This window comes from Monodelphis domestica, chromosome 2 (assembly GCF_027887165.1).
Source record: "Monodelphis domestica isolate mMonDom1 chromosome 2, mMonDom1.pri, whole genome shotgun sequence".
NCBI classification, from domain to species: domain Eukaryota; kingdom Metazoa; phylum Chordata; class Mammalia; order Didelphimorphia; family Didelphidae; genus Monodelphis; species Monodelphis domestica.
Genome location: NC_077228.1, coordinates 33135017 through 33149564, shown reverse-complemented (window position 1 = coordinate 33149564; position 14548 = coordinate 33135017). Strand labels below are relative to the sequence as shown.

General features: G+C 56.2%; 1 protein-coding gene across 5 annotated transcripts in view; it reads left to right on the top strand.

The window, feature by feature from the left end:
• RNF220 (ring finger protein 220) overlaps positions 1-13562 on the top strand; it is a 258507-nt gene extending 244945 nt beyond the window's left edge. For 3 of the 5 annotated variants that reach the window (XM_056815246.1, XM_056815244.1, XM_056815247.1), the window contains 7 exons: positions 1315-1411; positions 1993-2079; positions 2251-2306; positions 2855-2936; positions 7722-7830; positions 7941-8015; positions 12734-13562. In XM_056815246.1, coding sequence (XP_056671224.1) covers positions 1315-1411; positions 1993-2079; positions 2251-2306; positions 2855-2936; positions 7722-7830; positions 7941-8015; positions 12734-12805 — 578 coding nt within the window. In that variant the 3' untranslated portion in view covers positions 12806-13562. Of the gene's footprint in view, positions 1-1314; positions 1412-1992; positions 2080-2250; positions 2307-2851; positions 2937-7721; positions 7831-7940; positions 8016-12733 lie in introns of all 5 variants that reach the window. The other 2 variants (XM_056815245.1, XM_056815243.1) reach the window with 1 other exon arrangement.
• The last annotated feature ends 986 nt before the right edge of the window (positions 13563-14548 follow it).

Sequence of the window (14548 nt, the reverse complement as noted above, 5' to 3'; positions counted from 1 at the left end):
CCTACTAGGTATATCTTGATTGATGGGGGAGTTTGTCTCCCAAACTGTCAGAGGGTTTATGGAGGTGCCACTCACTGGTGAGGCTGAAATTGCTTCTTGGAACACACCTGGCCAGCCAGGGAACCTCATGGAAATTGCTGCCAGCTGCCTGTTACCTTTTTTCTGGCGTGGAAGCGGAGGAGAAGACACCTTCCTTCCCTCCCAAAAGGGCTTTAACTGGTAATCTGATCTCTAGAGCATCCCAGAAGCCCACATTATCCAAACAGCCATTCAGCAAAACCTTTGAAGACCCATTTCTCTTGAGGTCAGATGGTGAGAAGTGTCTTGTGGCCTCCCTGGGGCCGAGGATAGATGGAAGCTAGCTGCTGATGGCATGTTGTGGAAATAGAATACCCTGGGTACCTACCTAGTGCAGCCACGGTGGGCCAGTAGCCCTCAGGAGCTTGGGACCCACTGCCTGGACACTGAGGAAGAGAAGAAGGAGCAGGTGTGAGCATGTGTCCCACTGGGGCCATTCTCCCTATCAGTGTGTGACTGCACTTGTCCAGGAATCTGGTCTGAACGAGTCAGGGATGAATAATTAATGGCAGGCAGTTCAGACACCAAATATTTGAGCAGCTGCTTGGTAATTTTTGCTGGCAGGGACCTTGAGGCAGAACCAAGAAGCTGGGCCCCTTTGGGGTCATGGTGAGCCCAGCAGTGGCAGAACCTGCTGTGAGGGAAGTTAGAGGGAAGATATGGTGTTCTCATTTGGACTTCACCTCAGGGCCTCCATATGCAGAATGGGAGTAGGTAGGCCAATGAGTATGCAGTGCTTTGAGCTGACCTGGAAATGGCAAGGGGTCCCCATCCCGCCTGGGAGAGCCCTGGGCTATCCTGTTTTCTCTCCATAGGCTCCCAGAATTCATCCTGGGTTTATCTCTGAGGACCCCAGGAGATGAAGCAGGGCCAGAGCTGGTGGGAAGAGAGGGTATCAGCCCCTTGTATGTCAGGCTGCAATGTGTTGTGGGTATTCCAGAATGGGAGGGATTGCTTTGGAATAGAGCTGAACTTTGGTGCGTAGAGATTAGCAAGGGCATCTCTGAATGAAGAGATAAGGTGAGCAGCTCAGTGTGGCATCTTGTAGATCAGGGCAGATAAAAAGAGATTGCTGCAGAGAGCCTCGAATGCCAAGCCAGAGGAAGGGGGGAGGAGGGGCTGCTGTCAAGAGTAATTTAAGACGGGTTCTGCAGGAATTCCAACATACTGGATTTCTATGAGAACTCCACACATATTAGGGGCCTTGCCCCTCTCACCCTGATATCTCTCCCTCAGGCTCTGGCTTCATCATGTGTAGTGGCAAGGAGAATCCAGACAGTGATGCTGACCTGGATGTGGATGGCGATGACACCCTGGAATACGGGAAACCCCAGTATCCTCTGGAACCCATTTGGGAAGGGTGGTGCATGCTGGGCTCCCCCATGCTATTGGCCCCAGTTGGGAGCCTGTGAGAGGACATCAAAGAACCCAGAAGCCCCCCCAGTCTGACCCCTGCACAAGTTGAAGCCTCAGACACTTGGCCAGCCTCTGGTTCAGAGCCTCCCTTTCCCTTGAGTCAGAGCTCCCAGTGTTGGCAAGCAGAACTGAGTCGATCCAACTTCTACACTGTAAGCTTGTAGGGCTTAAGAGTGGTGTTAAGTCCCCTTAGGCCTTCCCAAAGCTAAGCCTCCCCAGTCGCTTCTTACTTCTCATTTGCCAGTCTCCTTACTCATTATCTAATCTTCTGGGCCTAGTCTCTGTGTGTGTAATCCTAGGTAGGGTCAGTCAGGCTGGGTTCAAATCTGGCCTCAGATGCTTTGTAGCTGTGTGACCCTGGGCAAGTCACTTAACCCAATTGAATAAAGAAAGAATGCTGGCTAGCTGGCTGTGCCCTGATGTATTAAGAGACTGAGCCCCAAGCTGAGAGGCCATCGAGACTTGTGTGGGGCGGTATTTTCCTTAACCTGTGTCCAGGTACACTGAGGCCGACATCATCCCGTGCACTGGTGAGGAGCCCGGTGAAGCCAAAGAGCGAGAGGCCCTCCGGGGAGCTGTACTAAAGTAGGTGCTGTGCTAAAGTGGGGGGGAAGGGGCACAAGGCTGCTTCCCTCATGGAGGCCAGGCCTCCTGCTGCCATGAAGAATACTGCTGGAACAACCCCCATCCCCAGTCTGTAGTGCCTCTCCCTATTCCCTACCTGAAGGCCTCACTGCTTCCCCCCTTCACTTTCAGTGGCGGCACACCCAGCACTCGGATAACGCCAGAGTTCTCTAAATGGGCCAGTGATGGTGAGTCCTGAACTTGGAGGAGGGGCAGAGAGAACAGGGACAGACTTAGCAGCTGAGCCCAGCCCTCGGCCCACTGGCAGAGGGAGGGACACAAGGACATTGACTGCCTTGGCCCCTGCTGCTTAGCACTTCCCTAGGGTCCCCGAGAACATCCATCACCTGCTACCCAAGGGCCACGCACCCTGAGAGCTGAGGCTGAGGCAGTAACCCAACCAGAGGCCTCAGAAGGAAAGGGTTAGTGCCAGTCCCTGCCAGGGGATCCACTCTGACCAGGAGCTGTCCAGCAGCTAGCATGCTTGCTCTGGGATCCTGGCATCCTGCTTTCCTATTAACCAGTGCCAGTGCCTAGCCCCCAGGATATCGGGGATTGAGAAAGGGACCCACTGACCAGGAGCTTTCGGGCAGCCAGCAGGTCTGCTCTGGGCTCCTGGCTGCCTGTCCCCCCTCTCATCTCTCAGGACAAGATCCCTGGGGCTTCCCAGATTGGGTGGGGGGCTGCCCTCAGAAGAGCCAGGGCCAGGTGTGAATTCCATCTCCTCCTCCAGCAGAGATGCCCTCCACGAGTAATGGTGAGAGCAGTAAGCAGGAGGTAGCGATGCAGAAGACATGCAAGAACAGCGACATTGAAAAGTGAGTATCCAGGACCCTGCCCTGCCGCAGAGGCTCCTCTTTGGGCTCAGTCTGTGGGTGGCAGCAAATGGGGAGGGAGAACAGAACAGAACCGAACAAGGGGCAGGCAAGCTGTCTGTGGCCGCCGGACTCTGAATTGATAAGCAGGCCGGGCCCTGCGAGCCTCGGAGCGCCTGCCCGAGAGCCCTGCCGCTGAGCTGTGATATATGGCAGCCCAGCCCAGCCACAGCAGCTGATTCATCTCCAGTTTCTGTTTCTTAATCGGGAGCTAAATTGGTTTCATTTTTCTTGTCCCGGGTGTTGCTCGCGGCAAGTTGAGGCAGAACCATTGGGCTTCGTTGTTCGTAGCTAGAATTTTTTGGTCTTGGTGTTGTGGCTGATGTAGGTCAGGGGAGCATCTTGTTAGTGCCCTCCAGCCCTCCATCAGCAGGGGTGGGCCTTGAGGTGAGTTCAGAGGGCTGCCTGAGCATGGCATACACAGATTTAGGGATGAGGAAAGGGCTGTCTGCCCTTGACAACCAGAGATTGGCGAGGGCTACTTGGGCTCAAAACTGCGTACCCTAGAGCAGTGCCCCATCCCCACAGTGCCTCCCCAGGAGGTCGGTGTCACCTCATGGGTCCGAGGGGCAGCTGTAGCGCTACTCCCTCACTCCCTGCCAACAGAGGCTGCACAGCTCCTGAAGGCAACACGGAGGAGGCTGCAGGTGGCTGGGGTGCCCCCTCCTTGCCCCAGAGATGCTGCCCAAGTTCGGCCCCCACGTGGGAACCAGGGTCATGTGGGGGGAAAAGGCAGCATCTTAATTCCGAGGGCCAATGTTCAATTTTGCTTCCTGCCACCAAAGTAGATTGCAGGCCAGCGTGTGAGTCTGGGTTCCTGGCCCACTGGGTCACCTCCCATTTGTTTTCCTCAATTTTCTGTTGTCATAAATTCATTCCAGCCCGTTGTGGTTGATCAGTTTATCTCGGTCGGGGCAGAGAGCGCTGCTAGCATGATATATGACATGAAACGTTTTAGCCAGCCTCTCCATGAATCACTCCAGCTGCTCCGTGTCAGCGGCAAGGCAAACAGGCCCGCGCGGCCGACCAGGCCGCCGATGAGCTCAGGATGGGAAGAGACATGACGTATGAATGTTTATTTAATAATTCTCTAATATTTCCAGCCGAGTGTGGTTGTGCCTTCCGAATGGGGGCTGGGGAGGGGTCGGGGGAGGGGAGCGAACTCTAATCTGGAAGAGCCGGTCATAAATCAGGGAGACAACATCATTAATCAGGGAAGGAGGTGGGCCCAGGGGCCACTGGCTGTCCTGTGCGCCCAGGCCTGGACTGTCAGGGCCGGGAAAGGACCGGGCCAGCCGAGATGGCGAGCCAGCGTGGCTGGCTGTGTGTGCACACATGGAGTGTCTGTGTGCATGTGCAGGGCTGGGGGGATGGTTTATCAAACAAGTCTTGATTTCCATGCTTCTCGCCTGGCAAAGCCTCGTGCATAATAGGCAGCGGGGCCCCAGCGGGCAAGGCAAGTGTGTGAAACCTGGGATTTGAGGCGGCCGCTGCTGCCGCCAAGCATTCAATCCGCTTGTAATTATCTCCTTTGGAGAACACTTCATGCCGGGCATGCTTCAGCGGGCGAAACGCTCGTTGGGTTAAGAAGGTTTGAGAGCAGGAGATGCTGCTGCGGGTCTGGCTTTTTCCTCTCTTCCGAAATGGCAGTTTCACAAAGCATTGGTCCCACTGCATCCCTGGGGGTCAGGGGTGCTGAGCACAGCTGGTGTTTGAGCAAAAAGGGCACCCCAGGGGCCAGGTGTGGGCACAGCTCCATCCCAGCCCTGCCACCAGGGCCTCCTTTTGGGATCCCGCTCACATGGTTCCCGTAGAAACCAGCTCCCAGCTCCGTGCTCTGAGCCAGCCCAGGGGAGAGAAGGAAGCAGGGAGGGGAGGAGGGGAAAATCTAGCATACAGATACCCAGCTCCAGCATGCAGGGGGGCAGGGGGAGAGCCTACTGGCTCCTTCTGTGTTGAAGAACAAGCCAGGTGGTGTCTGGGGAGCAGGTGAGGGAGGCCCCAGGGAAAGAAGAGCCCCATGTCCTGGTGGGGCTGGCCATCCTCGATATGCCATCTGTAGAACAAAACTTCAAAATCAGCCTCCACATCTCCTGACCCTTGACTGCCCTCAGTTCAGGGCTTGGTTTTTCTAGATGAGACAGGTAAGGTTTATCAGCACCATAAAGAGGAAATCCAATAGCTGAAGCAAATTGGAGGGACAGGGGAGTGACAGTGCTGAGAATGCCCAGTCCTGCATCCTGATGCCTGCCGTGTGCCCTTATTGGGCACAATTATGCTAGCCCAGCTGTAGGATTGAGGTCTAGAAAGAAGTTTATGATAGGAGGCAGCTAAGTAACTCAGTAGATAGAGAACCAGGGACAGAGATGGGAAGCCCTGGGTTCAGATCTGAACTTTAGACACTTCCTAATTGTGTGACCCTGGGCAAGTCACTTAACTCCCATTGCCTACCACTCTTCTGCCTTGGAACCAGTATACAGTATTGGTTCTAAGACAAGTAAGAGGGTTTTTTTTGTTTGTTTGTTTTTTGAGGTTGTGGTAGTAGTGGAATATTCGTTGGGGAGAGCAGTGGCCCAGGACCAAGTGAAGGATTGGGGGCAGGTGGGGCAAGGTTCCCCCTACCCCGTTATTATCTGAGTGTAGGTCATCATCTGCCCCACCCACGGCCTGGGAATGGTCCCCGTCCACCTTGGGGGACCATTAGCTCCCAGTTGTAGGGGCAACAAGCTAAAATTCAGCCTTGCTTATCGAGTCTTGCTTATCGAGTAAGGAAAACTTCTGGGAGAGACAAACAGTGACCCTGAAAGCCCCTGACTGAGCTATGTGGAGGGGACAAGTATCGATGGAGCTGTGCTTCAGTGTTCCTGCTGGACAGATGGCAGTGGCCAGAGAGAACTCAAGAAAGAAATCCCTTATTCCTGTCCTCTGCAGGGTGGCAATAAGTGGGCCTGGGTAGGGGAAGAGGTGCTGAGCAAGAGCACCTCAGGTTCCTGACTTCCCTCTAAGGCTCCAGGGCTCAGAGTCCCTCTGCCTGGCCAAGGAACTTTTATCTTTGTCCCCTATCCTATCCTGGGCCCCATTCCTCTTTGCCTTGAGCTGGGGCTTTCCTCCTGGGGGCATGGGATTCTCTGGAAGTACGTCCACACACTCTACTTCTGGCCAGGAGGTGAGAATTCAGGATGACAGAGCTTCACTTTGGACCCAAAGATGGGGGGTAGGAGAATGTAAAGGGGAAAGCGACCCTGGGAGGTCCTGCCACCTCTGGAGGACAGGCCAAGGGATTTATGGCACTGCTTCTCTCTCCCTAGGCAAAATCTGGGGATAAATAGCATCATTAACATTTTAAATTACAAATCTCATGTCAGAGCCTGTTATTTACATGGGAGCACTGAGTGGTTTAATTACCCAGGAATTGGCACCCAGCAGCCATGGGGTGACCCCAGCTGGGGCTGCAGAGGAAGAAGCCTTCCTGGGCCAGGACTGAGCCCAGAGCTGCCCAGCAAGGGTTAGCCCTGCTGCACAGGAGGTTTTAAAATCTGTGCACTAGGACCTTGTATTGGAGAATAAGGTGGAAGAGGAGGCCCATGGCTCCTGGGTTCCTGCCAGGTGACCACATCTTCTGTAGCCTCAGAAGAACCATAAGATCACTTGGCCTGGCCTTAGCCACCCAGCCATCTTTCTAGGCTGAGGCACTGATGGGGCCTGGATGCTGGAGGGGATGGAACAGCTTGATCTGTAGGAAGGCAGGCTCCCAAGGCCTTTCCTATGGGGTGGGACCCAACTAGGGTTGAACAGGTGACAGGCACAAGCCTAGGTCATGTGCCAGTGGCCTTTAGGGAGCGGGGCGGGGCGGGGGGGGGGGGGGGAGTACAGAATTCCCAACAAGTATTTTGTATTAAAAGTCCAATTCTAAGTTGCTTTTGTGATTCCTGGGAGGTATTTTAATTAAGGCAGTCATTGACTATTATCCACTAGGATGACCATGGGGGAATTGCCCAGTCAGTTTTGGAGAAACTGGAACCCTGGGTTCCCCTGGTGTGCATATTGGAGAGATGCTTGGGGAACTGAGGGTGCACCCTTGCCCTGTGATCTCTAGAGCTCCCCAAAGCTGAGTGTCCTGTTGGCTGCACCCAGCCAGACAGAGGACACCCCGAGAGGGGCTAGCCTGCAAACTAGAAGGGAACACAGCCTCTTCCCTGCAGAGCTAGAGGCAGAGCAGGGAGGTGGGAGGAGAGACCTCAGCAGAGCTGCCCAGTAGGCCCAAGAGTGAGTTCTCTATCCATGGGAGGCTGATTGCAAGGACTAAATGATCTCCTTTGGAGTAGTTATGATTTGAGGACATGGATTTGGCCTAGGGGAACAGGGACCCCCAAACCTGGATATAAAGGAGAGCTTTATAGCATGTCTGTCTCCTGAGGAAGTGATAACTAAATCAGTAGCACAGTGTTGATTGCCCACAGGCATTGCCCAGGCAACAGAGCCCTGAGCTGCCCCCTACTATCCATCCATCCTTTGGTCAGCCCAGTAACACCTAGTTCCTCCTTAACTCAGGAGGTAGCTCAGTTGCCAACAGCCTCCACAATGCCAGGCAGACCTCAGAGCCCCCACAGCTATCTCCCTTGGACTTGGATCTGTCCGGGGGCCAGGGCTGGAGAGACTTGTATGTGGAGGAAGGGGATTCCACTACTATTCCTAACAGTGCCTGTGCCCACCCTGTCCTTATTACAGGATCACAGAGGACTCAGCTGTGACTACTTTTGAAGCTCTGAAGGCCCGTGTGCGGGAGCTAGAGCGGCAGCTGTCCCGTGGGGATCGATACAAATGTCTCATCTGCATGGTGAGGGGCCCCCTGCCCAGAAGGGTTAGGTGGTGGGAGGGGAGCTAGGATGCCTCCATCTGTGCCCACGCAAAGCCTAGAAATAAGCCCTCTCTTCTGTTGCCCTCCAGGACTCCTACACGATGCCTCTGACGTCCATCCAGTGCTGGCACGTGCACTGTGAGGAGTGTTGGCTCCGGACCCTGGTAAGAAGCAAGTTGGGGAGAATGGGCAGCAGAGGCAGGGGGCACTGACTCATGGGAAGCCAGGGCTTGTGCAACTGTGGTGGCCTGTCTACCTAGCTGGATAATACCCCTTCTGACCATCCTCCCAACCCTTGGGCATTGCAAACCCAATGCTGGAAGGGACCCTAACAGCTCTTCCCTCATCCCCACAGGCTCCCAGAGGGAAAGGGGGAAGGATTTGTCAGAGCTTTGGGACAGAATTAATGACAGATTCTGTGCTTTGCCACCTCTCTAAAGACCAACTTCCAATCCAAGCTCTCCCCAGTCTTCTAGATTCACATCACTTAACCTATATACCTCAGTTTCCCCATCTGTAAAAAATCACTGAGGTCCCAACGGCTGTAAGTTGGAAAGAACTTTTCTATAAAATCTCAGAAAATGGATTTCCAGGCCCTGTTTTCAGAGAACTGGGAGCTGCTTCCCTGCCAGGGAAGGCTACTCACTCTAAGACGGCTCTGCCTGTTAATAACTTCTCCCTGCCTTTGAAACTAAAGTAATCCTGACCCTCCTTCATGATAGCCCTTGGACAGCTCTCTTCTAAGTGCCCCACCCCGCTTAGTTTTCTCATCTTCAGAGTTGAGCCAGTCATCCTGCCCTGGACTCTAGACCTGTTCCCAGCCAGGCCATCTTCTTCTGGACACTTTCCAACTTTTCAGTGTCCTTCTTAAACTCAGGGGCTCCTAAAACTGACCCAAACCTCACAGATTTCATCTGACCACTCTAACTACCTGGCCAACCCTGCCCTCCCTTAGCAAAGGCCCCCATAAACACTTCACTGAACCCAATGTCCATCACAGGCCTGCTCTTCCCCCAGTTCTACATCCTGGATCTCCTCAAAGTGGCCTCCCTTAGAAGATGACAAACTCAGTGCGTGGGCCCTTGGGTAGCATCCTCTGATACCCAAATTCCTATGCCCAGCCCCATCTCCTGATTTTCATTCTCCACTGGCTCTTGGCTGCCCACCAACACACCCACATTTGCCCCCCTCTTCCATCATCCTTAAAGAAACCTTCATTTAATTGTACCATTCCCTCCTTCTCATAGGTCTCCCTTTCACACCCCAGAACCTAGAAGAAGCTGTCTGTGCTCACTGCCTCCCTGCCCTCTCCTAAGCACTTGTCCGGCCATTGGATCCTTGGCCACTCTCCTGAAACTTTCTCCAGAGTTATTAGTGATCTCTGATTTGCCCCATTGCTCTCCTTCTCTCTGATCCATCACACTGTCACCCTCTTCTCCTGGATGCTCTCTTGGTTCTCCTACCTCTCTTGGCTGTTCTTTGGTCTCCTTTGCAGCATCTTCATTCTTGTTTTACCTCCCACGTGTGGTGGGTCTCTAGGCCTCTGGCCTAAGCTCTCTTCTCCCTTATATCTATGCTTGATCATCAGCTCTCTTGGGTTTAATTATCAACCCTGTGTGAATAAATCTCTCTGTGGATCTGGAGAATCTCCTGCCCACCATCCCTGCCCCCACCAGTCTCTCTTAGGTATTTCAGCCCCCTTTGCCCGGTGGCCATGTCCCACGGGCTGCCCTCAAGGTAACTCATAGAATCACTGAACTTGAGAGTTTGGAAGGACCTCAGTGGCATCTCAACAGAGTACTTCCCCAGAGGACTCTCCTATCATTCACCCAGGCTTACCACCTCCGAATGGCCTTTCTCTCCTTTCCAGTCAGTTATGTCTTGATTCTGCCTCCCTGTCTCTCCTCCATCCCCATTACTTCATTCACACAGCCAGCACCCTAGTTCCAGGAACCCTCATCACTGAGATGATTGCAGTCGCTTTGTGATCGATCCCCCTGCCTCAAGTCTCTTTCCTCTCCTATCCTTCCTGCTCACATCTGCCACAGCGATTATTTTTTTAACCCTCACCTTCCATTTTAGAACCAATTCTGTGTATTGGTTCCAAGGCAGAAGATTGGTAAGGGCTAGGCAATGGGGGTTAAGTGACTTGCCCAGGGTCACACAGCTAGGAAGTGTCTGAGGTCAGATTTGAACTCAGGACTTCCCATCTCTAGGTCTGGCTCTCAATCCACTGAGCCATCCAGCTGCTCCCCACAGTAATGTTCTAAGAGTGGCTACTTTATAAACTCCTCATAGTTTGGCTCCCACAAACCCACAGGTCAGTATAGATGGGTGCTTGCTGTGCCTAGTGGTGGGTATAACATCTCTCTGGGCCCATGCCTGGAATGTCCTTCCTTCTCTCTGCCTCACAGAATCATTTGCCCCCTCCAGGCATCCCATGCTCATCTTGCAGGTGCTGGTGTTTGTTTACTTCGTGTGTTCTTTGCTCTCAATAGAATACAAGTTCTTTGAGGCCGGCACCATTGAGCTTTTGTCTTTGCCTTCTCTGTGCCCACCGCCACACCTGGTATACAGTAGGCATTGCATGTGTGTCTCTTAACTCACTGGCTGCCAGGCCCAGCTGAGTCCTTGAGCGCGCCGGTCATGCTTTTGAATCCCCCAATCTTTCCCAGACAAATGCGTTCTAGCCGGCCCCCTCCAGCTTGTGCTTGTGGAGCTGGTGTTTCGAACCTGGATTGAGTCCCTTGGGAATGGTATTTGGCCCAGTGCTGCAGACTGGTCAGTTTCTGCCATCTCCCCCACCCTGGCCTCCTCTGCACACAGGATGAGCCGGCCATCCAGGCCTTGTTCCACTTGCCTGAGAGCTGTTAGACAGTGCGGAGCTGTGGGGCCCTCCTGGAATCCTTCTTCCAAGGTGACCATTATTGACTCTCCACGTCCACTGCCTAACCCAGGGCGCAGGCCATAGTAGGCACTCATAAATGTTTGGGGACTGACCTGATTGCATCCCAGGTTAGCCTCTGCTTCTCCATCTTGTCCACAAGGAGACACCCCAGGCTTGGGGCACCCGAAGGGCTTGCCGCCCTCGGCGGCACTGCCCCTCAGAGTCCTTTTTAGGGTCTTACTGTCCTGGCCTCAGTGCAGAAATTGGGCCTTTCGCCTCCTAAGAAGGCTCATTCAGTCTCCACTCAGGGTCCTCTAGCAAGCGCAGCCAGAAGGGGCCCCAAGGGACAAGGACACTGTAGGCATCCAGCCTCTCCCTGGGAGCCTGCCACTCTGGGCCTCATCTGTCCCCAGCCAGGGCCCTGGGCACCCACCATCTCTACCCAGATGGGCCTGACTTGAGCATCGTGTGGCCAGCTGCGCCACTCCCCTCCGGGCGTGCTCCTTTAGGCTTGGGACCAGTCCCAGGGCAGCCAGAGCAGATGAGGCAGACTATGAAACAGCCATTCCTCCCTTGTGCCCCCAGCACCTTCCAAGTAGCCTCATTCTGCATCCTCTCAAGCCCATCTTGGTCAGATGCCCCTCGGCGTGCTCTGGTTCAGCAGCACGTGAGGCCCAGAGAGGGCATCTGACCAGGCAGCGGGCAGGATGATCCTGGGAGCCTGACGTCTCGGCTTTTCTGCTTTCTGCGTTCCCCTGCTAGCTCGTGGAGCTCGCAGGCCACTAAAACCCCCAGATCTTTGTCGCACGAAGTGCCGGCCAGTGTTTCAGGTGCCCCCTTGCTCCTTGTCCCCCACACCCGCTCCAGCAGTACCCCCTGAGCCCGTGTGGGTGAGGCGCTCAAGGCCCTGCTCAGGCAGGAGAAGCTGTTGGGAAGCATTGGCTCATCTGTTGCCCAGCCCTCCCTGCAGGACCACGCGGTGGTTATTACAGGCTCTGCAGCCCAGGCTTCGGCTCCGGCACAGGCGGGTTCTGGGTGACCATTAAAACATAGCCCGAAGCCGCAATAAAACCTGGAGAGGAGCGGCTGGGTCTTTGTGGCCTGATCAAAGTCAGGCATGTGATCTCGTTAGGGCCGCCGAGCCAGCGTGGGGGCCGGACCCGTGGGGTTTAACGGCCCAGCTGGGCCTGGCAAGCCTGTCTTGTTCTGATTACAGCCCCCCTCCTTCCCACAAAGGGGGCCTCGTGGCGGAGCCAAAACCTCCTCTCGGCTGCTCCTCTCCCATCCCGGGGACATGGGGAGCCACCCGTGCCAGGGCTCTTGGGGGCCACCGCCGCCATGCCTGAAGATCACTTCGGGGTGCCCTGTCAGGCACTGGGGAATCTTACACCTGCAGGGTGCCACCAGGCATGTGGGATGAGGAGCGTCAAAGCCTGGGCATAGACCGGCAAGTGAGGCCTCCTCCAGGCCACACTCCCTCCGGGAATGGCGGGAAGGCCTGTGAGCGGGCCGCCCGTCTTCTGGCTTTTCTCCAGTATTAAGCGGCCCTTGTCTGCCCGCCTGGCCTAGCATGAATGTGCCTGCAGCCACCTGTTCCACAAAGAGCCCCTTAGGCCCGTGGCGGCGTCTAGGCTTCAGACAGGAGCCCGCGGCCTTCTGGCCCACAGAATCGGCGCAGGACGTCCTTCCCCGACTTCCGGGGGCTGGGCCTGATCGGCTCTGCTGCCCCTTTCTAGCATGCTCCCTCTTCTCCGTGTCCACACTCCCAGGACCCCCGAGTTCAGAAGTAAATGCCGGGGGAAAGTCACCATCCGTGCGGGTGACGGACAGCCCCAAGCTTTGGATGCTCGTCACTACCTCGGGGGTCCGGGACCAGCCTAGGGGCCTGGCGAGCCAGGGTCCCCCGACGCTGCCTCGGGCCACCACGGGAGGTGGGGCAGGAGCTGAGAGCGAGGAGGGCACCGGGCCCCCCACTGACCGCCCTTTTCCCTGCAGGGAGCCAAGAAGCTGTGCCCCCAGTGTAACACCATCACAGCCCCCGGGGACCTGCGGCGCATCTACTTGTGAACCCAGACACCAGGACCAGGCGTGAGCCCGCCCCCAGCCCTGCTCACCCACCACCCGCAGAGACAGACACACGTGTACACCGGCGTGCACACAGGACTCTGGAGCCAGAGTGGAGGGTGTGGAGCAGCCCAGCCCCCCTCCTTCCCCGCCCCGCCCGGCCCTGGCCGTCTGTGTCCCCCTCGTGCCCCCTTGTGTCTGCAGCGGGCGGGCGGAGCGCCGGGTCTGGGCAGACACACAGCCGGACCTGCACACGGGCCAGACAAGCACATGTAACATAGACCCTATATGTTTACAATGTCGTGTAGAGATGGGACGGACCCGCCCCACCCCGCCCTGCCCCGCCCCGGTTGTATGTGTCCCTCCTCGGAGGAGGAGGAGGAGGCGGGGAGCCCCGGCCCCTCCCCACACCGGTCCCCTGTGTCTGCCAGCGGTGGTTTCATGTTCAGTGGTGTATAGTTCTTCATTCGGCCCGGGGGCCGGCGGCTAGACGAGCGGCCCCGTCTCCATCCGTACGGGGGCTCGCTCGGGCACTGCTTGGTGCCAGGGCTGCTTATAAGGAAGGAGTGGGAGTCCCTTCCGGGGCAGTGACCCTCCAGAGGGGAGGGCCTCAACTGCCCTGGCCCTGGCCTGCCAGCCCCTGCCTGCCGGCCGCCGCGGACGCTGTGCTGTGATGCTGTGTCTGTATATCCTCTACCAAGGTACTTGTCCTTCCTGTTTGTAAACTACATTTGACATGAATTAAACCAGTGTAAGCCCATGTCTGGCCGAGCCTCTGCCTCTGTCAGGGAGGCTCTGGGGGCCGTCTCTTCACTCCGGGACCAGGGCCGAGGCCGAGCCTGGCCTCGCGTGCTCCTAGTCTCATTTCCACGGTGAGACTCCCAGGAGGAGGCAGGTCATGATCGCGGGGCATCCAGGCGCCCGGCGTGGCCCCATACACAACCACTAGCTTAGGATATGGCCGGGCCAATCCCCTGCCCACTCGGGGCACTCATTTGTAAAATGGAAGGCCTGGGGTCATTGGTCACTGCAGGGAGAGCCTCACCCCAGAGACTTCACTGCTTTACCCTCTGCCTCCAGAAGGCAAACGCTTGCTGTTGTCCAGCTCCACACACACCCCAAAGGGTCACAGGCGCCACTTCCCCATCTGGGCCAAGTCCAAACCCGATTACCATCGAGCTGCCCAGGCCTGGGGTCAGAGGTCAGTGGAAGCCTGGAAGCAGCCTGATGGATGAGCAGATCCTGACCTTAGCCACCAGGGGTCACCTGGGCCAGAGAGGGGAGGAAGACAGCCTCCAGGAGCCTGGAGGATTAAGGAGGCTCCCAACCCCAGAAATCCCTGCTGGCAGAGGTGGGGATACACCAGGTGTCCGGCCAGCAGAGAAAGGGGCATCTGCAGTAGGGCAGCCGAATGCCAGGCTCAGATTGCCCAGGGGCTGCGTCCAGGAGCAAGCTCTGGCTACAGGGCTTGATCCCTAGTGCTGTTCACCAGATGCTCCCCAGACTCCCTGATGGACCAAAGGGGCAGTAGCGGCCTGGTCCAAGTTCCTCCGTGAGTTCTGAGCTGGGCCCTGCACCCCGTCTGCCCATGGACGTGATCTGTAATGAAGGGGCCGAGAAGGGTTGGCACTGGCATAAGGGGCCTCTCTGGAGAGGAGGGTCCAACAGAGTCTCCAGCATCCCAGACCTACCCGCTTCTGTGCAGGGGCCCCTGGACCCTTCCATCCAGCCCCTGAGAGATCAGGT